Below are 26897 nucleotides of genomic sequence, written 5' to 3'. Positions count from 1 at the left end.
CAGAATATGATTGGCCAACAAAAAATCATGTTACCAGCTGTCGATCAGACAGGTCTCCTCATGTAGAAGATCAATTTATATCATCTAGAAACAACTGGCTGAAATACGATGTGCATGAAGCTGGGACGTTTGTAGACCTAGCCATTGACAGTCCCTGATGTTTGACCTAATGTATCAGTGACGGCCAATGGCGATGGAAGCCTAGTTGAAAACAGAACAAGCGATTGACTTGTTTATAACATCTCTGTTCTTCACCTTCTGGTTGATATAGCAGGCGTACGAGGAAAAATGAAGGAAATTGCCGAAGACTACTCCTAGATGTCGAATGAGAATGAATGAGGTATATACTAGGACAGCGTAATTGAGAAGAGAGTAACTGATTGACTTGTATGTTGCTATAATTGTCTCTTTACTCATGAAGAGAAGGAGTCAGCGAGAGCTTTCAGAAGGTTGATGTAGTTTGTGTTCGTGGAAATGAAGGCTGTCAAAGTCTATTTCTAAGATATTGGAGTTATGTACAGTAGAGATACGTTTGCCTTTCACAGAGATTTTCCTTGGCCTAAGAGAAGAGCAACGCCGCGGCGCACACTTTATTTTATAATTTGCGTTGCCTAGTGGTTGCCAAATGTCCAGCTATTGAATGACGAGAATATAGAGCAATCATTAGCAGGAAGCTAGGCAATATGAATATTGAAGAGCATTGCTAAAAGATCTTCTGGCACACCAATTTTTATCTTGAAATACTTGAATATTTTGACTCTCTTGTCTGTCGCAGAGGTAATTGTTAATCCAATGTTTGACATATTTGTGGAAGAGTAGAGTTCAAGATGTCATACGTTAGTGTAGAAGGATTTGAATATAACCAAAATAACAACTACGGTCGTTGCAGATTGAGGCCCGATCTGTGAGGTTACCAAATTCAAAGAAGTGGTTATGTGCTTCACCAAAGATGGTAACAGATGGGATTCTAACACTTTTGCCACGGGTAAGAAAGGGGATATCAAGCGCTATGATTCTTCAAAGTTTGTCAGGTTTTAGAATGGGAATAATAGGTGAACCGAGGGTCCTAGAAATTGTGTATGATACTTCAAACTTCAGCAAAGAGATGCAATCAGAACCAAGAGCATTTGAGGGTTTTGAATAGGATATATTTTATTGAACTTCGCTGCGAGTAAAGAACTATGCTTCAGATTTTCTTTTCAGATTCTTGGTTCTCCGTGCAACTGCTCTTTTGGTCTGGCTCTTAAAATTTCTAAGGATTCAGTACCAATAAGTATTCCAACCATTTTATGAACACAATATCTATGATTATGTATTAGACTAGAATTCCGAGATATGTATAGTTGAAATTTTGACGAGATCATAGATCGAGGAACAGGTTAATCAGATCCAAAAACATTCTTGTGATAAATTACATTGATTTCATTGCATATGTAAAACCAAAGCTAACCATAACAAAAATCGATTATGATAAGCTTATTTAACAGAATTTTTTTCTTTAGCTTCCTATAAGTATTTCAGATGCAGATTAGAATCGTCAGTAAAGTATTTTGGTTAAGAATTCATATTATTTGCAAGGACTTAAAGTAATTGGCGAATCGTTGGGGAAATGAGAAACAATTGGAGAAATAATACACCAAAATATTTGTTAGATAGAGTTTTAGGTATTTAAATGTTGCAGATAAGAACAAACACTTACCAATACAATTTCTTATGCTGCACATCAACAACCAAACTTAAAGGCCATTTCATAGGTTTATCATCCGTAGATTCTATCAGCATATCACGATGAGAACCATCTAACCAGGCACGATAGATTGAAGCCTTCTTATTGTTAGTCGTCCAATGAGACCAGAACATGAGGCCATCAATAGGATTTAAGGCTAAGCACCTACAAAAGATTAAAAAAAACAAATTTCAAAACAATTTAACTACAATTTCAACTCTATATTAAACTTACATGGCTTCTGCTTTCAAAGGCAAGGTAACAATTTTCGACATATTCGCAACAGGAGCCACATATAAACTCTCAATACCACCCCAATACAGATTGGCCGATAGCCAGTCATAAGCCAAAACGGAAATACCTTCCGTGCCATTTGTTAGCGTTTTGCGTTGTAGACCATCAGTTGATTGACTTAATATTTTATAGCCAGTTCTAAATGGATTTGAAAATTAAAGTTTTAATTTTAAGTAAAAATTTCAAAAAATAATTATTTGTTTAGTTTAATTCATCAACTCAATAACTTACCTTTCTTGCTGCACATAATAAACTAATTTATGATGAACATTAATGTCGGTTGGCATTATCCAAGTAACATTGTAAATAGGCACCATGGCATCTTCCACAGCAGCAACAGAGGCATCCGACTCATCCTGCTGGTTCGTATGTCGGCCAGCTTGATTTAGTGGTATGCCCGCTATACTGGCCAAACGTTGTCGAGCCAGAATTAGAAATTTATCAAAATGCTCAAATACGCATTCGGTATTATTGCGTAATTTATAACCATGTGAGCACATGCAGGTTGCACGAGCAAATCCCTTTGTCCACATTGGTACACAAATCTGATTGCATAGACCATTGTTATCGCGACAAGGATGAGCAACTGCAGCAGCACCAACAACGAAATGAAAATGAAAACAAAACAGAAAAATATTTCTTTAATAAAAATAGTAAAAAAAAAATTGTGACAAAAGCAAACAATTATACAAGCGAGTGGAAAAGTGAAACAAGGACACTTGTTCTTAACCAAGAAAAAATAAATATTTATTAGTTTTTATTTAAGCGGCCATATGTTGGGATTAGTTTTGTTGGCCTATGAATGATTTAAAAACTAGTAAGATAGCTATATTCGGCTGTGCCGAATCTTAGATACCCTTCACCAAATTATACTTAACAAGTAAGAGAGCTATATTCGGCTGTGCCGAATCTTATATACCCTTCACCAAATTATACTTTAAAATAAAAATTTTAAATATTTTTAGGTAAACAAAATTTAAATTTTTTTTCCAGTTGTTTTTTCGAAATTTTTTTTTTTAATTTTTTTTAAAATTTTTTTTTTAAATTTAATTTTTTTTTTAATTTTAAAAAATTTTTTTTTTAGTTTTTAATTTTTTTAATATTTAGTGAAAAAAAATTTTGGTGAAAAAAAAAATTCGGGTAAAAAAATTTTTTTTCCGATTTTGGCCCATTGTAGGTCCAACTTACTATGGTCTTATATACGTCGTTGCACAGGTCTTTGAAATATCTATCATTAGATATCCATATTGTTTATAATAATGATTTAGTAATCCAGATATGGGTCAAAAATCGTGGTTGTCCTGGTTTTTTCCTTATATCTCAGCCATCTGTGGACCGATTTTCTCGATTTTAAATAGCAACCGAGCCGGAAGAATTTCGGAGATATTGATGTATCATTCGTGAATGTAAGTTAATTTGGGGACTTCAGAAAGTTTCAACACACAGACGGACATGGCTATATCGACTCCGCTATCTATAACGATTCAGAATATATATATGTACTTTGTGGGGTCGCAAATGAAAAATGTAGAAATTACAAACGGAATGACAAACTTATATATACCCTTGCCACTCATGGTGAACGGTATAAAAATATTTTTAGGTAACAAAATTTAAATTTTTTTCTTCGAAATTTTTTAAAAAAAATTTTTTTTTTTTATTTTTTTCTTTTGAAATAGTTTTTTAATTTTTAAAAAAGTTTTTTCCAATTTTTTTTTTAAATTTAAATTTTTTTTTTTTTGGAAAAATATTTTGACGAAAAAAAATTTTTTGAAGAAAAAAAATTCGGGTTAAATATATTTTTCCCGATTTTGACCCATTGCAGGTCCAACTTACTATAGCTTTATATACATCGTTGCAATGGACTTTAATATATCTATCATTAGATATCCATATTGTCTATATTAATGACTTAGGAATCCAGATATAGATAAATAATAGGCCAAAAATCTAAGTATTCCCGGTTTTTTCCTTATATCTCAGCCATTTGTTGACCGATTTTGTAGGTTTTAAATAGCAACCGAGCAGGAAGAATTCCCGATATATTGATGTATGAATCATGTATGTAAGTTATTTAGGGGCTACGGAAAGTTGATTTTAACATACAGACGGACATGGCTATATCGACTTCGCTATCTATAGCGAAGGGTATAACGAAGTAGTTTATATTGAGTAGGATTCTAATTCTTAGCCATATGTCAAGTTCTAAGTGAAGATAAACAAAATGAGGATGAGGCTCATTGGACACTTGTACAAACGTTTCATATTGTTCACAATTCAAACCAACAGTTAAGCATGTACTCAATGTATCCCTTATAGACGACCCGTTATATAATCTAGCGTAAAGTCAATTGTCACTTAAGTGCATCTAAGTAATCGAAAATGTAGTCACTTTATGTTTATTTCACACTGAACTTTCGTACAAACTGGTTTTATAGACATTGTGTTGATATAATTCTCATACAGTTTATTTTATTTTAATGTGACTTCGGGAACATAGGGAATGAGATCGACAAAATCTTAACATACATAAATGTTAATAAAAAAACCTACTGTTTTTATTTGATTGAAATTATTATTACAAAAAATATTATTTTTATAGTTTTAATCAATAGTGATGAATTTATGAACCTTTTCCAGAAACCCTTCCATTAAGGTTTTTATAGTGATGTCATTTTGTTGGACACCTTTTTTGTGCTCTTCAATTCTCTTTTAACAAGAGCCCAATATCTCTCCACTGGCATTAGCTCCAGGCAGTTTGGAAGTTTTGTGTATCTTGGTACAAATACCACATTCTTGTTCTTGTACCACTCAAGGCCTTGCTTACCATAGTCACAGGATGCCAAGTCAGGCCAAAAATAAGTGGACACATTAAGAAGTCTTATGAATGGAAACATCCTCTTTTGTAAACATTGCTTGATGTAAATTTCGGTATTTATAGAGCCATTTGTAACAAATGTTTGGCCTCTTTTGCCGCAACTGCATATTGCTTGCCATACCCAGAACTTTTCTGCTATTGGTTCCTAAACTTTTGAACAACATTCCTTCGAGCATCAGCAACATAAATATATTGACCTGGATGGTGCGAAAAATTTTCCAGAACATACGTTTCTTCATCCATTATGCAGCATGTATATTTTTTTATAAAATTTGACTTTAATTTCCGATCTCTGTCTTTGACCCTTGTATGTTTTTAAACCTGCATTGGCTTTAACTTTTCGTACCAAATAGTCCGAGTACTGAGCTAACCGGACTGTGTTGGAAGCTCTTTTGAAAATGCTTTCTATTTATTGGCTTTAGAAACATCATGCGGTCCATTCCTTCTAAAAGAACCAGGTTTTCCATCAACGGACAAGTTCTCCCGATACTGTTTAATAACATTAGAATCAAGTTTGATTGTTTGGCCAAATTTTTGTAGGACCAAGTTGGGATTTGTTGAAAATATTTAATAATTGACATTAAACATAATAACTGAAATACTTTTCAAAGGTAACTTCATCAAACAAACATTTATCTTTCAAAGTATCAATAATTTATATTCGTGAGTGTTTTTCGGAAGTGGGCCTTATATGGGAGCTATGACCAATTATGGACCGATGGCCATGAAATTAGGTCGTGTGATTTATGTCTATATGAATGTTGTGAGTGAGAAAATCCAAAAGATGGTACTTAGAAATACATTCAACAGAATTCACATTTCTTAGAAAAGGAACAATTCATGGCGAAACTTTGATAACATTGTTTATAGATATGACAACATTAACTGTTAGCTGCTAACATTAAAGCTGCTAAAAGCTCTAGAAATAGGATAATCTTGTTTTGTCCGTTAGATAATTCATGAAACTACTAGAAGATGGCACGAGTTGAATATTTGTCAGTTTATCATAGGCGCTGTTAGAATTAACATCAACTATGTATATTACCAGTAATTCTTGGACATTATAAACTGTGGTTTTAAAGTGTGTGTATTAAAAGATTTAAACAATTTTTAAACTTTATTTACAATTAAAAGAATACAGTTTATTTGAAGGAAGGTTTTTTAAAAGGCAAAAACCAGATTTGGAATTATACACATTCGTCTCGATTTCAAATGAAATAAATCCGGTAATGACGGTATTCGTTGTTGTCAGACCAATGTGAGTAACCAAAGAAATATGATGACGATGTATTGAATTTAACGCCCGAACAAATGAAGACTATTTCAATGGTTATTTATAAAAAATAAACTGCATGTGGCTAACAATTCTGATCTTTCATCATTAGGCTCTTCTATGGGGATCTCTTCTATTGACGATTTCAGTAATTTTGAAATGTGTTAAATAAAACAAGTAAGAGAGCTATATTCGGCTGTGCCGAATCTTATATACCTTTCACCAAATTATACTTCAAAATAAAAATTTTAAATATTTTTAGGTAAACAAAAATTTTTTCCAGTTTTTTCATTATTTGGAAAAAAAAATTTCGAATTGTTTTTTAAAATTTAAAAATTTTTTCCTTTTTTTATAATTTTTTTTTTAATATTTAGGGAAAAAAAAACTTTTGGTGAAAAAAAGGGTCCAACTAACTATGGTTTTATATACGTCATTGCAAAGGCCTTTGAAATATCTATCATTAGAGATCCATATTGTCTATATTAATGATTTAGTAATCCAGATATACATTAAAAATAGGTCAAAAATCTATGTTGTCCTGATTTTTTCCTCATATCTCAGCCATTTGTAGACCAATTTTGCTGATTTGTAGACCAATTTTGCTGATTTTTAAACTTCTCGAATGCATGTCTGACAGAATTATTGAAGATTTGGATCCCGAAGATATCTGGGGTCTTCAGAAAATTGATTTCAACAGACAGACAGACAGACAGACGGACAGACAGACAGATGGACATGGCTTAATCGACAACGCTATCTATAAGGATCCAAAATATATGTACTTTATAGGGTCAGAAATGAAAAATGTAGACATTACAAACGGAATGACAAACTTATATATAATCTTCTCACGAAGGTGAAGGGTATAAACGAAATTTCGAAATCATGATGGATTCTAGCATCAATATCTACATTTCAAATACTTTTACAGGTCATCCAGTTTATCAGTTTATCAGTTCAGCGGTGAAACGCAGATGATTCTATCGCTGGAAAAGAATGACCATAGAACAATTAATTAGCTTTGGTCAATATTGAGCCGAAATTATGGATATCTTGCGAGATACAAGATGAGATCTCTGAGCATGTATATTAGGACTAATTGTGAATTGGCCCATTATTCACAAGAAGAGCCCGGTTGGAAAATGGTTGAACACCAACGGTTATCCGTGAAATAAATATGTCTTACAGCAAAAGCTGATGTAAGAACCATTTCAAATTATTTTACAGGCCATTCAGTTAATAAATGTAACAGGATTCGGAGAAAATAAAAAGTACCAGAGCCAGTCTTAAAAAGCTGTCAATTGGAAGGCTTTGAAATGAGTTAAATAAAAAAGGGCGTCTGTTATTTTAAAGTCTGTCTCAATTCAAGAAGGTTTCTTGCAGCTAAAAATTACTCAAAGACTATTTTAAATCCTTTTACAAATAAAATTTAATATTTACAATGACATTCATAGCTTTCATATTAAAAAAAATATCGCTTTATTAAAAGAAAAAAATAACAACACTCGTTTACGTTTGCTTTGTGATCCTTTGTCCCTGACCCGATATGATAATTCCAACATGTTCCACTTTTAGTTTTCATTATTCATTGTTCTTTTTTTATTATTGTTTGTGTTCCAACAATTTAATATCTCTTTCACTTTTCTTTATGTTTCCAAGTTTATGAATTTATGAGTTCATATGCAATAAATCTAATACTAGCAGAAAAAGTGTAAGTACATTTATGCACAATAAACTAGCACACCACTTACCCTCGGGCTGTTTTTGACGATGAAATATTCTAAAGTCATACGGACGTTTGACATCTTTAACGATCTGCTTGGCCGTTAATGTGTATTTATCCATGGCAACAATAACCGTATCACTCCATGGTGCTAAATAGACGGTATTTTCAAATACTTCAACGGCATGCAACGATTTTAAGGGCACATGTGTCTGCAACAAAGAAATATGCGTGTGAAGAAAAAAAATATAAGAGAAATGAAATGTAAGATTAAAAGAAATGTCCATGATTAATAGTGATATGCATAAGACATAAACATAGATATTGATAAAAATAGGCAAAAAGGATACGGCAATCAATCATATTGGGGGGGGATATAAAAAGAGGAGAACTATTAAAACTTCTATGAAATCAAAGTAATCGTGTAGTGCTTAATATCAAAAATTATAAGCATCTTCTAAAAAATTTGGCTTTTGTAATTTAGTGATGTCTTTCTTAAAATCAGCGACAATTTTAAGAGGTTGAAAATCTCCCAATAACACTAAAAATTCTGTTAAATTATTGAAATACTGTCAATTGCAACTATCTAGCTTTTGGTTCAGCTTCAAATTAATTAAAATTTTCTTTGATTTATTTCCATAAAAAAAAATGTTTCAATTAAAATTAATTTTTTGGTTTTCTGTTGTTGGTTTATTTTCATTTGGTTTCTGCCTTTACACATTCAATGCTTATAAATACATAAGACGTTAATTAAAATTCATGTGATTTTATGCTTGTGTGGCATTGGTGGGAAATGAACAGCCAAAATATTCTCCACAAAAGCTTTGATACCAAATGGCAACATGACCAAAATCAGAGTTAAGTATTGCCAAGCTACCAGAATCACACACACAAATGCATACCAAATTTCCACATGTGTGAATGTTGGAAACATACATATATACATTAGGATGGCCCTTATTTTCGGCTTTTTGGAAAAGTTCTAAAATTGTTCTGCATCATCTAAAAACCAAATACTCAATATTTTAACAGGGACCATAAATAACGGTTATCCAGAAAATTTAAACTCAAAAACTCTCCATGGTAGAGTCAATGGAGACATATACTGAATCTGTGACATTATAAAAACGATCTCAACTCCACAGTAAACAGTTATTTGTCAATGAAAAAATAAAAGTTCATTAGAAACTCTTTTACTTAGCCGTAATAAAAAAACTCTTTTGAGGAGTTTTATTTTTTCCGTCATATAGCCAAATACTCAACATTTTTACAGGGACCGTAAATAACGGTTATCCAGAAAATTTAAACTCAAAAACTCTTCATGGTAGAGTCAATGGAGACCTATACTGAATCTGTGACATTATAAAAACGATCTCAACTCCACAGTAAACAGTTATTTGTCAACGAAAAAATAAAAGTTCATTTGAAACTCTTTTACTTAGCCGTAATAAAAAAACTCTTTTGAGGAGTTTTATTTTTTCCGTCATAAAATAAAACCCATTTGAAGAGTTTTATTTTCCAGTCAGAAAATAAAACTCTTTTCGTTTATTTTCTTATTTTTTTCAGTATCCTTCTTTATTCAGCCTATCTGATATAATGTGTCTAATTTATTTGTTTAAGAAAAAAAAACAACAATAATTTAATAATAGGATTCAAACAATAACAAATTAAAATCCCATAATTCTTTACAAATTGTAATGATCTGACCAGCGGCAAGCTTTAAGTGTCAATTTACATAAAATGAGTTTTATTTTCTTACGGAAAAAATAAAACTCCTCAATGAGTTTTCTTATGACTGCTAATTAAAACTCTATTTTTAAGAGTTTCTAAAGAACTTTTATTTTTACGTTAAAAAATAACTGTTTTAGATGGATTTTTATTCTTAAAGACACAAAATAACTGTTATAAAATAGAATTTTTGATATCACTTATAACCGTTACGCGGTCCCTGAATTTTAACGATTCAGAGCTTTCACATTATATTCGAGTTTTCAAATACATTAAATCTTGGAAAAAACTTAATTTAAAAATTGCTTTTGTATTTTATTTTCCGTAGGTGTTTAAATATAAAAGTAACAAATTTGTCTGACATCTGAAACCTATTGGGTGTAACACTTAAAAATTATGATTTTTTTTTTCAAATTTTTAGTTTTTATTTTGAAACATTTGTACAATATATTTATTCAAAGTATTGACCGTTATTGGCCATCATTCTGGCCATTTTTCGTTTGGGAAAAATTTGGATGATTTTTTTAAATGTTTAGCTTTTGAAACCTTTGTGCAATATAAATTTATTCAAAGTATCGGCTATTGTCCGCTACGACCTCTTTCCATCTTTCTGGCAACAAATGGAAGTGTTCGGCATCGATAGAAACAAATAGTAGTAGTCCGATGGGGCAAGGTCTGGACTATAAGCCGGGTGAAGCAAAACTCCCAACCACTTCTTTATAAATAGTTTTTAACAGGTAATTCAAAATGTGGTCGAGCATTGTCATGATGGACTATTACGGTTTCATGTCTGGCCGCATATTTTGGGCGTTTTTCGGCCAATGCTCGCTACAAACGAATCTATTGCGTTAGGTACAGGTTCCCTGTGATGGTCTAGCCAGATTTCAGCAGCTCATAATAGATAGGACCCTTTTGATCCCACCAAATACAGAGAATCGATTGGACTGGTTGGCCGGGCTTCACGTACGATCTCTCACGCTTCTGGTTATCGTGTTTAGTCTCGTCTATAGTTTCAAATTTAGTCTCATATATGTATATGTAGTTTAGATCTATGGTTTAGACATTAGTCTCATTTATAGTCTCGTCTACAGTTTCGTATATATTCTAGTCTGTAGTGTCGTCTTTAGTCTCGTCTGTAGTATTTTCTTTAGTCATGTGTTTAGTCTCGCCTTTGGTCTCTTCTATAGTCTTGTCTATAGTTTCGTATTTAGTCTCATCATTAGTCTCGTCTCGTCTCGTCTATGGTTTCGTCTTTAGTGTCATTTTAGTCTCGTCTATAGTTTCGTTTATATCCTAGTCTGTAGAGTCGTCTATAGTTTCATCTTTAGTCTCATCTATAGTCTCGTCTTTAGTCTTGTCTTTAGTCTTGACTTTAGACATGTTTTTAGTCTTGTCTATAGTTTCGTATTAAGTCTCATTTATAGTCTCGTATTTAGTCTTATCTGTAGGCCCTGCTGTAGTCTCTTTAATAGTTTCATCTTTATTCTTGTCTACAGTCTTGTCTATAATCTGGTCTATAGTGTGTCTATAGTTTCGTCTATAGTCTCACCTAAAGTCTCGTCCGTTATCTCGTCTATAGTCATTACTCTTCATCATTAGTCTCGTATATACTTCGTTTATAGTATCGACTTTTGTCTTTAGTATTGTCTCGTCTCGTTTATAGTCTTGTCATTAGGCTCATCTTCAATCTCGTTTATGTATCCTGCTGCTTGCAAACGTTTTGAAATCGCTCATTGAGTAGCTCTCAATGAATTTGTAAGCTGTTGTTGAGTTTTACAATAATCTTCATGGAGTAATGCTTCCTATTCTTTGTCTTCAAACTTTTTTGGCTGGCCTGGGCGATCATTGTCTACTTTTGAACCGAACAAACCATCTCTGGCACGTTGAAACCGCTGAAACATATTCACCATAAGCTTCGGTGAGCAATCGGTGTGCTTCAAAGAAGTAAAGTAAAACTTCCCGCATATGACGCTTTGTTGGCACAATATTCGACATTTTCAAAGCCAAACAAACTTTGTTGTTTACACCATAATATTCAATAACTAAATGACAGATATGTACATTTGAAAATGACATATAAGTTATTAATAACAAAAACCGCGTTCAAAAGATATGACCAATTTTTTTTAAAAAAAACAGCAACAAATATTCCATGTAAAAAAAATCCTGCAGTAATTTTTGTAAACCTTAATATAATTCTAAAACGTATTAGAAAAAAAGTATATTATTTTTGTAATAGTCACGTAAATTAGCAACCCAAAAAAAAATTTTAATTAAATATTAGAAAATAGGGTACGAAATGTATTTTTAAGGAATTTTTTTATCCAAAAACTAAATTTCGTTGAAATCCGCCAATTTTAAATAAAACTGTTTTGAAAATTTTTGGAATATATTGCTACTTTGACTTAACACACAAAACTTCAAATAAAATGTGCGTGCAAATTCTAAACGTCATCCGAGTTTCCTCAAATTACCAGCATTTGGTTTATAGATGGTGGAGAATAATTTTAGATCTTGGGAGCATCGAAAATAGTGCAAAATAAAGGCCACCTTATTTTCCAAAAACACATAGGCATTATTACGCACACATATTTATAGAATTTTGAAATGAAAAACATACATAAGCGTGGCAATGACTGACAGTTAGTCACTCATCAAACCATTAAATCCCACCAACATTCATTACATTCACACATACAATAGTATAGCTATCCATACATATATAACTACACACAGGACATATTATGAATTGCCTCTCTCTCTTTCACTCTATACTTACATCTGATGTTTTTTTCATGGCCCAACGATTTCGTCCTTCATAATCGACTCTCTCCACAAAATCTTTATAGATATCAATCCAATAGACATGTTCATTGGGTAAATCCAATGTCAAGCGGCTGGGATAATAAATTTGTGTGGAAACCAATATGGTACGATTTGTGCCATCTAGATTGGAGCGTGATAAACTGGGACTCCATTCGGTGAAAAATATGAAACTGTAAAAATGTAATGGAAATATACAAAAAAAAAAAAAAACAATTGAATACTCAATAAAAATAGGAACCAAAATTATAAACGAAATGTATGCAAATGAAATAAAAGCGAATCCGTTTTAAATTATATGCAAAAAGGAAAATGTACACACAAAGTGTATAAATAATTTATAAAACAATCATGAATAAACATGCAGAGTGGCACAGTGGGTCACATTAATTTTTCTTACATTCTTGCTCTGTGTACTAGTTTCGATATTTACAACCAGCCAGCTTTGTTTATGAGAACATCTCAAAATTTTACATATTAATCAATTTAATAACGTTTCTTATGAATATTTGCATATTAGAACGTTAATAATGAGATATTTTCTATATATATTAGACAACTAAATTTGAACTTTAACATATTGTTGCCAGGAGATATATTTTGTACGTCTCTAAATACGACTCAATGTGTATCGCTTCAATGTGAAATGAATCCAGAACATGCTTGATAACCACGACTATGGTTGAGGGTGTCTTTTATAGAAGCTTTAAATTGTAATAAAACATATAAAGACATTTTTAATATTCATACATCCATTTCCATTGTAACCAGGAGGTGCAACTTTCACAGACGGTATTTCGGAAATAACGCGTCAAATATATGGTATTTCCAAATTAATATAATGGCGTTCAATATTTCACTCAGTAAATTGCTTCTATGGACTCAACGAAATTCAGTAAACCATTTTTTTACCATTGAAATTGATGGTACACAGTTTCCATAGCTTAGCCTTGGTCTGAGCAGACGAAATTCAATTTATTCCATTTTCTCTTCTTAACACCTAACAGTTAAGAGGCAAAAAATTCTGCAAGTCACGGACTTATTGACCCGACCCCGTATCATATATATTCTGAGATTGAACCAATATTAGTATCAAATACATAGATAACAACGTCTCTATATTGGTTATAGCCTCCATATAAGGCCCACATTTAAAAAATACAATAACGCGCATAAATATCGAGATTTGTTTCAAGTTAGAATATATGTTGCTACTGGATTTTCCGACTATCGATACATAATTATACATATGCTGATCCAGTGTGGTCGCCTTTGTTGAGTGATACTCAGTGGAGAATAGGCAGCCTTAAGGACCCTCACAGGTTGCCTTCACATTGCCTCCGAACACCACCTTCACGAGGAAATTAAGGTTCTACCGGTCAAGGAATATAAGGTCATGGATGTCATCACACAGTTGGAGTCTCCCCCGAGGCATGTCAGATAGGACCTACGCAAATACGAGGAGAGCATACAGAGGTATGTGCAGAATCCATTTCATCGCCGTTCATATATGACAGCTTTGAACGATATTCATAGTGACGCCATCAATTCTTATATACTAAGGAGTGAGATCGAAAAAACCTTAACATATGTTTTTCCTTAAAACTTTTAACCAAAGTATGATTTGATATTTTTTATCATGTTACTTTTGAAAAGTAACTCAGTAATTATGTTTAATGTCAGTTATGTTCATTTGTTGGTAATCTGATTAAAATGAGTGACGATAAAAAAGTGCGTCTAAAATTATTAAATATTTTTAACAAAAACCAACTTGGTCCTACAAAAAGTTGGTCAAAGTTATGCAAACTTTTTCCAATGTTATTAAACAGTATCGGGAGAACTTGTCCGTTGATAGTAAACCAGTGATGTTCAAAAATAAAAATGAAGATGTATTGGTGAGAGAGCTACCAAGCAAACATAATGTCAAATACTTAAAACAATAACAAAATGAAGAAAGTTTAGATTTAGAATTTTGGTACGAAAAGTTAAAGCCAATGTAGGTTTAAAAACATACATGGCTCAAACAGTTTCTGACAGGAACTCTGCTAGAGATTTAGAGTCCAAAGACAGAGCAAGGAAATTGAAGTCAGATTTTATTAAAACAAGTAAGAGAGCTATATTCGGCTGTGCCAAATCTTATATACTCTTCACCAAATTATACTTCAAAATACAAATTTTAAATATTTTTAGGTAAATATATTTTTTCCAGTTATTTTTTAATTTTTTGTTTAATTTTTTTTTTTCGATTTGCTATTTTAAATTTATTTTTTTAATATTTTAAATTTAAATATTTTTTTTTTAAATTTAAAAAGACATTTTTTGGTTTTTTAAATTTTTTTGGTGAAAAAAAAAATTCGGATTAAAAAATATTTTTTCCGATTTTGAGTCCAACTTACTATGGTCTTATTACGTCGTTGCAAAGGTCTTTAAAATATCTATTATTAGATATCCATATTGTCTATATTAATGACTTAGTAATCCAGATATAGATAAAAAATAAGTCAAAAATCGATAATGTCCGGATTTGTTCCTCATATATCCATTTGTGGGCCGATTTTAAATAGGAAACTTCTCGAAGCATGTCTGGCAGAATTATTTAAGATCCAAATCCAAATATCCCGAAGATATCTGGGGTCTTCAGAAAATTGATTTCAACAGACAGACGGACATGGCTTAATCGACTCCTCTATCTATAATGGTTCAGAATATATGTATATACTTTATAGGGTCGGGAAATTATATTGTGGAAATTACAAACGGAATGACAAACTTATGTATACCACCCTTCTCACGAAGGTGAAGGGTATAAAAATATACCCGCAGCATAATGCATAACGAAACGTATGTTCTGAAAAAATTTTAGCAACTTCTGGGTCAACAGTTTTATGTTGCTGATGCTCGAGGGAATGTTGTAGAAAGGTTTAGGACCCAAAATAACGTGGTATTTATACCAGGAGATGCAAATTCTCCAAATTGCCTGGAGTTAAGGCAAGCGAAGCGATATTGTTAAAAGAAAATTAATGAGCAGCAAAAAGTTGTCCAAAAGTGTGATAGATTTTAAACGGAGATGAACTACCTGTTCGAACAAAGTGACATAGTGTAAGTTTAGTGGTTAAGATTTTTTCGGTCTCACTCAATATTACTTGTTACATTTATATTATAGATGATCACATATTGATCATTTGCATATGGGGAGTCGACATGTGTTTATCGGTATGCAATACTAAATCTAATATTTAGCGCCAAAAGTAAATTTATGAATAAAAGTATAAACCACTGTGCACAGTTGCATACATGTTATTAAACAGACTCGCATAACTACATTCTCCAATTGTATACAAATCTATAGAGAGAAAAAAAGTGTGTGTGAATGTTTGTGTGTGTGTGCATACATACCCTTTTGTGGGATCCAAAACCATTGATGAGGGATTCTGTACATCCTGCAATATAATGCTACAGTATTGCATTGTATTGGTGCACATAAATATTAAACCAGGCTCATTACTCAAAAAATACCAATTGCCAGTTATCCAATCGAGACGTAATTTATCGATTGCTATAACAGAAAATATACAAAAAAAATAAAAAAATAGAGAGAGAGAGAGAGAAAAGAAGAAAATACAAATATAAAAAGGACAAAGAAAATGCAATATAAAAAAATATGAGAAAATGTTGATGATAACGAGAATGTTGAACGATGATGAATAAAACAACAAACAATGTCATTGCTGTTGCTGTTGCAGCTACTACATAAGTGCATCATCACGAACGAACATTATTGCACATAAATATGTACAAAGCAGATACACTCAGTCAGTAGAACAGACAGACATTCATACAGATTTACTGTATTAAGTATTTTTTATTATTTTTTTGCTTTTAAAAGCTGGCAGTTGCTTGCAACAAACAATAACCGAGCAAATAAAGCTGGCCGTGTGCAAATGTACAGCAACTACCAACCAAGTTAACTTCATTTATGGCCAGTACTTACAGTGTGTACTCGTAATTAGTTCCGGCAAAGGCATCGACCATGTTACATTGAAATCATCGATACGATAACATTTCATATCAACCGCTGTCCAGGGACTCGAGTACATTGCACACAAAGTGCGATTACGATGCCAAATCTCAATTGCCGATATATCGTTCGAATTCAAATTAGCTAACAGCGTACCATTGTAGGGATTAATCCGACGCACATTCGACTGCGTAAGGAATATCAAAGAAGCCATCTCATCTTTGGGCACTGAAATGAAAATGTAGACAAGCGAAAAACAATCAAAATCAAAATGAATTAAAATCAAAAAAGGAGACAGGAAATTAAAAAAGATTGAAAGCAAAGTGAAAAAAAAATACAAATTAATTGGAAGCAAAATTAATCGTGTATTCTTTTTTTTTTTTTTGATTCACTCATAAAAGTAGGCTTTATTTTTCCATTAATTTGAAATGCCTTAAAGTATTGCTATTGCTGTTACAAATAATTGTATATGGGATTGTGTTTAAAACTGTTGCAATTTTGAGGGAACATAATGAAATGCTTGTTTTTTCGGAGTTATATCAGACTCAGACATTTTTCGTTTCGAAAAATTTGTGTACTTTTGGACACATGGTTTTTTCGTTAGGAAAATCGTGTGAGTTTTTAGGATAACAATGTTTTTTTTTCTTCGAGTTGTTAAGTTTTCCCTAATTAATTTGCCACGTAAAAACATAAGGTAGACATGTTATATATCAATGGATAGAGGATTTTGTATATTTTTAGAAGAAAAAAAATATACATATATAACTTTCGACAATTAAAAAATTCATGGAATACTTTTTTGAAAAATATGACAAAGAATGCTTTTTATCGAGTTTTTGCAATGATAAACATTTTTCAAATTTAAATTAAATTTTTATTTATGAAATACACTATACAACACCAAAAAAAATTAGGTCCGACCAATACATTTTGATAGAGGAGGCAAAAACAAAAGACACGTGTATCGGCGTTTTGAAAGTTTACATCTGAATTTCATTTGAGGGGGGGTTAAAGTTTTCCAACTTTGGCACATTCTTATTGTTAATCGTCATAAGAAACCATGTGATCCTTACATTTTAGGTATAAAATGAGTTCAGCAAAGTTATGTAAAATTTAACGGAGAATATTTTTGTAGAATATTTTAACCCTCTAAATCCTCAAGGCATGGGTCTTTTTTGTCCTTCTTTTAAAATTGAGCAAAAAACACCATTACAAAAGGGATTTAAGGGGTTAAAATGTTCCGCAAAAATATTATCCGTAGAATTTTACTATAAGTCCCTAAATACACCTAAACGAAAAATTCAACCAGAAAGTCAGAAATAAGACATAACAAAAGAGACCCGAGGGTTAATTTCGCATTTATTAAGAATTTTATTTTAAAGAACATTTGAGGTATAAAATGTGTTCAGCAAGTTTATGCAAAATGTTGCGGACAAAATTTTTGTATAATATGTTAACCCTCTAACTCCTCAAGGCATGGGTCTTTTTTGTCCTTTTAAATAAGAGCAACAAACTCCATTAAAACAGGGATTTAAGGGGTTAAAATGTTCCGCAAAAATATTGTCAGTGAAATTTTACTATAAGTCCCTGAATACACCAAAACGGAAAATTCAACCAGAATGTCAGAAATAAGACACAATAAAAAAGAGCTTAGGGTTAATTTCGCATTTATTTAGAATATTATTTTAAAGTACCCCAAAAATTTAACATGCGCACCTATTGAAGAACGCCTATAGCTGAAATATGCGTATGGTAATAAAGTGGAATTGCCTAGAGTTAAAAAAATGTAATTAATGAAGACTTCCTATTAAAATTCTTAATAAATACGAAATTAACCGTAAGCTCTCTTTGTTGTGTCTTATTTCTGACTTTCTGGTTGAATTTTCCGTTTAGGTGTATTTAGTGACTTATAGTAAAATTTCACGGACAATATTTTTGCGGAACATTTTAACCCCTTAAATCCCTGTTTTAATGGTGGTTTTTGCACTTTTTTATAAGAAGGACAAAAAAGACCCATGCCTTGAGGATTTAGAGGGTTAACATATTCTACAAAAATATTCTCCGTTAAATTTTACATAACTTTGCGGAACACATTTTATACCTAAAATATAAGGATCATATGGTTTCTTATGAAGATTAACAATAAGAATGTGCCAGAGTTGGGAAATTTTAACCCGCCTTCAAATGAAATTCAGATGTAAACTTTCAAAACGCCGATACACGTGTCATCTTTTTTTGTCTCCTCTATCAAAATTTATTGGTCGGACCTTGTAATTTTGGAAAAAAATTGATTTTGTTGTATAGTGTTATTTTTAATGAAATTTTACAGTTATATAGATTTTTCTATTGCAAATGGAAGACTGAAAACAATTTTTGAAAGTGTTGAAAAATCGCAAAAAATGGATTTTTTTTATTTTTTGGCAGGGTTATCGGAACCCTTTACAAAATAATTAAGAACATATTTGGGCATCTAAAATGGGTTACTATATTTTGATATCGACTATGCGATTTGAGAATTTTTGCCCTAAAGTTGAAATTTACATAAAAAATATGCGTTTTTTGGATGTACCTGGTCCCCTTGGTATCAAGAATTTGCAAATTTGTTTTCATTTAAAATATTTGGTATAAAGTTAGCTTTTCAAAAAAGTTTTTTCGAAGATATATACTTTTGGTTTGGTAAAACTAGTATGTACGATCTTTCTTCGTTTATAGAAACTTTGGTGTTTTCGAATATACATTGTTTTTATTTGGTAAATATTGTTTGTTTTCGGTCACAGATTTTTTCCTTTTGGAAAAACTTGGACACAAACTTTCTTCGTTTATAGAAACATTGGTGTTTTCGGAGTCACATTGTTTTTGCATTAAAAGCCTTGTGAATTTAAGGATACAGACTTTTTTCGTTTAGAAAACCATTGGTGGTTTCAAAGATGCATTGTTTATATTTAGAAAAACTTTGCTGTTTTCGAAAATACATTGTTTTGGTTTTAAAAATCTTTTGAATTTTCGAACACAGACTTTTTTTCCGTTCAGAAAACTTTGGTTTTTTCGGAAATACATTGTTTTCATATAAAAAAAACTTTGTGTATTTTGGAGTCATATTGTTTTTGTAAAAAAAACTTGTGAAGTGAAGTGACAAGTACTTTTTCCGTTTAGAAAACTTTGGTTTTTTTGAAGATACAACGTTTTCATATAGAAAAACTTTCTGTATTTTCGGACACAGACATTTTTCGTTTAGAAAAGCTTATATATTTTCTGAAACACTTTGATTTCATTTGGAAAAACTTGGGTTTTCGGACGCAGAATTTTTTTGCTTAAAAAAACGTTTTTATTTTTGGATACATAGATTATTCGTTTGGGAAAAATTTGGATATTTCGGGTACACATATTTTGATTTCGTTCAATGGGTGCATGACTTAAAAATGCGTTTTTTTTTTAAAAAAAATTTTAGGTTTTTGTTTTGAAACATTTGTACAATATAAATTTATTCAAAGCAAACTCATCGGCTATTGTTAGGTATAACCTTTTACCATCTTTCTGGCCACACATTGATTCCAAGCCAAAAGAACTGTTAATCTTTTGAGGCCAAGAACGAATCAAGCCAATATCGGATACTCTATTCCAAAGTGAAGCGAATCCCAGAAAAGTGTTCTGCTTCGATCGAAACAAATAGTAGTCTCGACTATAAAGCGTGTGAGCCAAAACTTCCCAACTATTTCATTCTAAATATTTTTAACAGGTATTGCAAAATGTGGCCGAACATTGTCATGATGGAATTTTACGGTTTCATGTCTGGCCGAATATTCTGGGTGTTTTCGGCCAATGCTCTCTTCAAACGAATCAGTTGCGTTCGGTGCAGTTTCCCTGTGATTCACATACGATCTCCTACGCTTCAGGTTATCGTAATAGATCAATAATAGCCTTCTTTTATAGCGTTCAAGCATCATTTCAGGCATATAAACAACTTTCTCGGCTTCAATGCAATTCGTATGGTACCCAATTTCACTGCTTTTGAATGAATCCTGCTGCTCTCAAACGTTTTAAAATTGCTGCTTGAGTAGCTTTATGTTATATTTTTCTTAAGTTTCACCAAAATCGGCCCAAAAATAAATAACATTTCGCTATCTTTAAATTAGAAATTCCAAATATTGAAAAATTTTACCTTTGACCTTCACGATTTAACCTTTATGTCAACAGCAGAACTGCTTTACGCTCGTCAACAGCAACATACCTGGGTATGTTCATACGTTTTGTATGGTGAATGGCTGCCGTTAGCATAAAAATGCTAATATCTAACTCGTTTGTTGGAATTTCTGTATTGTTTTTTTTATTTTGTTAAAAATAGACAAAAGGTTCAAAAATATTATGATAACCAGTTTTACCCTTACATTTAGTCATTGTTTTTTGAAAAAAGTGGTTGTGTAGGTATGACAAAAAATGCGTTTTATTGAGTTTTTGCAAAGATACAAATTTTTCAAATTAAAATATTTTTTTTATTTATTAATAGTTTACAGTTATATAGACTTAGTAGATATAGAAAAATAAAAACAAATGTTGAAATTTGTAATCAGGAATCCCGTAATTCCCAAAAAAGTTTTGAAAAATTCCAAAAATCGGATTTTTTAGTTTTTTTGCTATAATATATCCACACCGGGAGCGGGATTATCGGAACCCTTTACAAAATAATTTAGAACATATTTGGCCATCTAAAGTAGGTTACTTTATTTTAATATCGACTACGCGATTTGAGAATTTTTGCCCTAAAGTTGAATTTTACATAAAAAATAGGCGTTATTTGAATGGACCTCCGTATAAAGAATTTTTAAATTTAATTTCATTTAAAATAGTTAGTGTAAAGTTAGCTTTTCAAAAAGTATAAATTCCTAATACATTATCTTTGAAATTTGTTAGACAAATTAAGCATAAAAAAGCAGAGACATAACTGTTATAAGAAATATCTAAAAAATTTAGCCTAACTGTTATATTGTAGAAATAAATTTTTGTTTCTTTAAATAATAGTTATTCTCAATGAAAATAAGTTTTGCTTTTCAATAAGTGTTATTCATAACAAATATTTTTTTCGTTGCTCATAACTTTTATTTTTGATTTTTATGTTTTTACGTTGCCTTATAAGAGTTATTCATAATAAATATTTTTTTACGTTACTCATAACTCTCCACTTCAACCAATATCCGATTTTCTGATTGACGAATCGACGAATCTAAATACGTCATCGTTGTTCGGAACATCAATTAGAGAACTTGGATTTATCTTCAGAAGATGATTAGCAGCTATAGCTGAAATAGAGAGCTTTAAACCTTGACTGAGAAAAGGTGCAACTTGGCGGACAATGCGTTTGCTAAAACATTGATTGTGAAACAAAATTCTTTATAATTAAAAAACACACAATAAAAAACATCAATCTCATACCAAGCTTATTTTTTGCGACTTTAAAGGTTAAATTCAATGTATGTACTAATAAAATGCAACCAAGGTGGCGAAAGAAACTTCTTTTGAGTTATGAGCAACGAAAAAAATATATTCTTTAGAATAACTCTTATTAGGCAACTTAAAAACATACAAATTAAAAAAAAAAGTTATGAGCAACGTAAAAAAAATATAAATCGAAAATAAAAGTTATAAGCAACGTAAAAAAATATATATTATGAGTAACACTTATTAGGCAACGTAAAAAAATGTAAATCGAAAATAAAAGTTATGAGTAACGGAAAAAAATATTTATTATGAATAACTCTTATTTGAAAACGTAAAAATTATTCACTGATTTATGCCTAACTTTTTCAGTCTAAATAAATTTAATAACAGTTATTATTGGTCTCTGTAAAAAAGTACTTTTTTCCAAAAACTAGAGAAAAATCGCCTTTTTAATTTTTTTTTAAATTCATATTTAAAAAAAATTGACATATACATTTGCTGTTAGTCCAATACTTTATTTTTGTCATATTTTTATTCCCTATTATATTCAAAATAAATCCCAATGAGATGATCAAAAATTTCTGAAATTTGTTTAACAAAATTTTTAAAAATTTGAAAATTCGAGCGTTGCCAAACTTAAATCAGATATAAAACAGGATCTTGTCTGAATATAAATAATATCAATATTTATCAGTGATATCTGTTTCTATGTTTAAAACTACCGTTAATCTTTGTCACCTGTGGTAACACTGGGAATTGCCGGGTTAACAAAATTTTTAAAAATTTTAAAATGGAGTTTTGAAACTGCCGTTAAAAAATTTTATTTTTTTGTTCATAACAGCGAATATTTTAACGGTATCCTACGACGACAAAAACTCATATACAAGTAAATATGGATATATTTTAAGTAAAAATGAGCTTATATTTTAATATTTCTCAAAATATGTTAATTTTGTTCCTACACAGAGAAAACAGATTCATGTTCACAACCGAATTTGGCATCAATCGAATGATTCTGCCTTAGTGATCGAATTTTACAGTTGTGGCTACAAAATTTTAGAAGTGGTAATAAATGTTTGTTTGCTTCAATCGAAATTCTTCTTTATCCACTGATTTTCTGTCACTAGAACCGAAAAATTCTATATGTAGAACCGAATCATTCGATTGGCAACAAATTCGGTTGCTATTACGAATCGGTTTTCTCTGTGTACATTTCTTGTTCTAGTGGCCTGAGACACGTTAATGGCCTGGCGAATTTTTAATAACTTTACAATTTTTTGACCAATTTCTGTTTTTTATATCTTATGGGAACGTCAATTACGTACACATTTCTATTCATTTAAATTAAATTGCAAATGTAATTTTTTAATGGTAAAATTTTTACAAAAACTGAAAAAATTGCATTTTTCCCCCTTGTAAAAATGCTTCACATCTTAACCCTAACCGATATTTGCTTAAAATTTTTTCAGGATGATTTTGTTTTACCAATTTTCACCAAACTAGGGGGTGAGAGTTGCAAAAATCCAACTTTCGCTTATTAAGGGCCATCCTAATGTACGCTTCAAAATGACATATAAGTTATTAAAAACAATAATCGCATTCAAAAGATACACTATCCATTGTAAATCCCAAATTTTTAAGTCACACACCCAATACATCTCAGCTGTATTAATAAATTTGAAAAATATTTAATTTTATTTTATGTTCTAATAAAATATTCATTCTTTTTCTGGGTAAATACCATTTATCCAATAAGCTTTTTCTATCATAATAAACCATATTGCATACAATTTAACCTAAAACCCATAAAAAAGGACCATAAAAAGTTCTCAAAAAAATATAAAATAAAAATAAAAGAAACAACTTACCATTAATGGCATAGCAATGATTCTTTTGCTTCACATAACCCGAAACACAAGAACACTCGTAGGAACCAGGCGTATTGCGACACAGCTGATCGCACATGCCCTCAATAGAACATTCATCGAAGTCCATACATTGTGTTACATTGACAGGCACCTGTCCGGGTGCACAATAACATTTGGGACCCTGGGGTGTTAACTTGCAGTTGAATGAACAATTTAAGGTGGCACACTGAGCTTCTTGGTTATCTAAAGGATGAACAAAAACATCATCACAATTACCAAACAACGTCATAGTCATCATCATCAGCATAGTGAGCCGCAGTGCAGTTGGCGTCATTACAACGACAGGAAACAAAATTTTACAAAAGTTACAAAGAAAAAGGCAGGAAGGAAGTAGATAATGCGTGTTAATAAATTATTTAAAATATTCGAGTGGCATTAAATTTTATAAAATCTTTAAGAATTCTTATAGATTTATATTTTTAAAAATTGACTTTTTAAGCTATAGCTTAGTACTTACCACATTTCACTTCATCATTACTGCAATCCCATTTGCCATCACAAAATCTCGATATATCCAAACACATTCCACTGCTGCATTCACTTTGATAGGAACGACATTTTAATGCATCCGAATGACCTGTAAAATACACACACCATTAAGAAGAAATTGAAAATTAAAAACAAAAAACAATATACCCAAAATGGGAATTGCCATAAAATCTTTAACATTATGGCTAATGGTTTTTTAATATAAATAAATGAAAGGTGTGAACAAATTTTGTTAATTTATTGGAAATTTCATAAAAATTATTTAATTGAACTTCTAAAAGAGAATTTGAGGAAAAAAGATAAGCAAAAATGCTATATTCGGCTGTGCCGAATTTTGTATGCCCTTCATCAAAGTACAAAAAAAGTTGGTGAAAAAAAATCTTGGAAAATAATTCAAGGTAGTCGTGGTTTTTTGCTTATACCTCAGCCAATGTTGGGTCAAATTTTCTCGATTTGAAACAGCAATCTATGTTGGACTATAGTGGATATATTTTTGTAAATGTAAGGATATATTTATCATGTAAGTAAGTAATTTGGTGACTTCGGAGAATTGATTTTAACATACAAACGGACATGGCTATATCGACTCTGCTACCTATAACGATCCTGAATATATGAAGAAATTCATCACATGCTATGAAAAACATTTTCATCTTGATGGCTCGACAATTAAATGCATCCACAATGTGACACTGTTGCGGATTGTGTGGTGAAGGCATCATAGGACCACGCTTCTTCAAATATGAAATTACTTTTACTGGTGCTCGATATCGCGACATGATAACAGACTTCTCTTTTTACCGAATTAGATGATATAGATGTAAATGCAAACCAATTTCTTATTAACTACAATCAGTTTCTTACACTTATTTTGAAATTTGTGGTTAATGTGCTTTAAAAGCATTTTCACGGTCAAGAACGTGACGTGGTTTCAACAAGAAGCTGCCACATGCCATATATCCGGTGAAACACTGGTGCTCGATATCGCGACATGATAACAGACTTCTCTTTTTACCGAATTAGATGATATAGATGTAAATGCAAACCAATTTCTTATTAACTACAATCAGTTTCTTACACTTATTTTGAAATTTGTCGTTAATGTGCTTTAAAAGCATTTTCACGGTCAAGAACGTGACGTGGTTTCAACAAGAAGCTGCCACATGCCATATATCCGGTGAAACAATTCAATTACTGCTTGAGACATTTTCTGGTCCTGTACTTTCTCATTTCGGTGAATTAGCCCACTAGATCGTGTGATTTAACACCATTGCATTTAATTTTATGGGGGTTTTCGAAGTCAAAGGTGTATTGATGGATGAAGTTCAACGCTGCATTAACGAAATTCATTCAAATTTATGGAAATTGTCGACAAAAGAGTGCCTATGTGCCAATAAAGACGTACAGGAAATTTGCCTGATGTCCTATTTAATACATATTTCCTCCGATTAGTCAACCAGGATCGAAAAATAAACTGTTGATAATCGTCGTGTTTTATTGAAGATATTTCAATATAATTTGGTACATATAATTGTTTCGGCACAAGGACGAAGCCTACTGCAACTGGATGAAATCGGTACAATATTTCACCTAGCCCCCATACAAATGTCCTCCCGAAATTGGACTTTAGCCATAAATGTTTAATTTATGTAGGTATCTACACAAATATTGTTCCAAATACGTGTTATATATACCGAATTCAAGTAACCAAATTGTATTATGATCGGTCCATAATTAGTCACTGCTCCCTTTCGTAAATCACTCACGAATATAAATTATTGAATTTTTAAAAGAAAAATGTTACTTAGTGTATGATATTATATGGTCGGGCTTGACCGACCATACTTTCTTACTTGTTTTTTAAGGAAATTTCACGATATTTATAGGAAAATGCATGGTGATAATAATAAAAAAAACATATGGAAAAATCGTACGTTCGCGACCTGTACGTTCGCGACCGGTAATTAAGCCAATTAAACAAAAACCAATAGTGATATTTTATTGTGTAAATACCTGATAGAGACCTACATTAATATACTTTTAAAATAAATTAAACGCTTTTAAATATTCCGTTCCATTTCGCAGATTTTTACATTTCACTACTGTCAGCCAAAGGTGACTTCTATTTTGAGTTTTTCATATATTTTGTCCCAATTTTTTACCGCTTCTAACTATTTCTTTCATTTTTGGACACATAAGTCAGCTAGATCCTAACTTCCATAGACAGAAGGACGGACGGACAAATGTAAATAGTTTTAGAATTGTATAAGGACCCAGCAAATACAAAATTTTATCGATGTGTCAATGGAATGATAAAATATACTCCCCATATTGTTGGTGGTTGGTATAAAAATATAAAGAAAGCTCAAATATCATAAAATTGCTTATTAGATTTTGTTCATGTTCTAATGTCACGTTCTTGTTCGAGTTTGTCATCAGTACTCCGCTGATAATCGTATCTAGTTAGAAATTTAAATTCAAATCAATGTGACCTTAACTTAACAAAGTTACTGCATATAATAACCACACCAAACATTTTATTTTGATTTTTTAAGAGTGTCACGTTCGCTATTGTAAGCATGTC

The 26897-nt window shown here is 31.4% G+C and overlaps 1 protein-coding gene across 1 annotated transcript in view; it reads right to left on the bottom strand.

The window, feature by feature from the left end:
- The window catches only part of LRP1 (LDL receptor protein 1), a 357963-nt gene that overhangs the window by 13823 nt on the left and 317243 nt on the right, over positions 1 to 26897 (bottom strand). The window contains exons 4-12 of the mRNA XM_065513583.1: positions 24282 to 24401; positions 23765 to 24007; positions 16437 to 16691; positions 15842 to 16001; positions 12402 to 12618; positions 7923 to 8106; positions 2252 to 2606; positions 1961 to 2158; positions 1700 to 1891 (exon numbers count right to left, since the gene is read on the bottom strand). Of these exons, the coding sequence (XP_065369655.1) occupies positions 1700 to 1891; positions 1961 to 2158; positions 2252 to 2606; positions 7923 to 8106; positions 12402 to 12618; positions 15842 to 16001; positions 16437 to 16691; positions 23765 to 24007; positions 24282 to 24401 (1924 nt within the window). The remainder of the gene's footprint in view (positions 1 to 1699; positions 1892 to 1960; positions 2159 to 2251; positions 2607 to 7922; positions 8107 to 12401; positions 12619 to 15841; positions 16002 to 16436; positions 16692 to 23764; positions 24008 to 24281; positions 24402 to 26897) is intronic.

This window comes from Calliphora vicina, chromosome 5, assembly GCF_958450345.1.
Source record: "Calliphora vicina chromosome 5, idCalVici1.1, whole genome shotgun sequence".
In the NCBI taxonomy this organism is placed as follows: domain Eukaryota; kingdom Metazoa; phylum Arthropoda; class Insecta; order Diptera; family Calliphoridae; genus Calliphora; species Calliphora vicina.
This window is presented reverse-complemented; position numbering and strand designations above follow the sequence as displayed.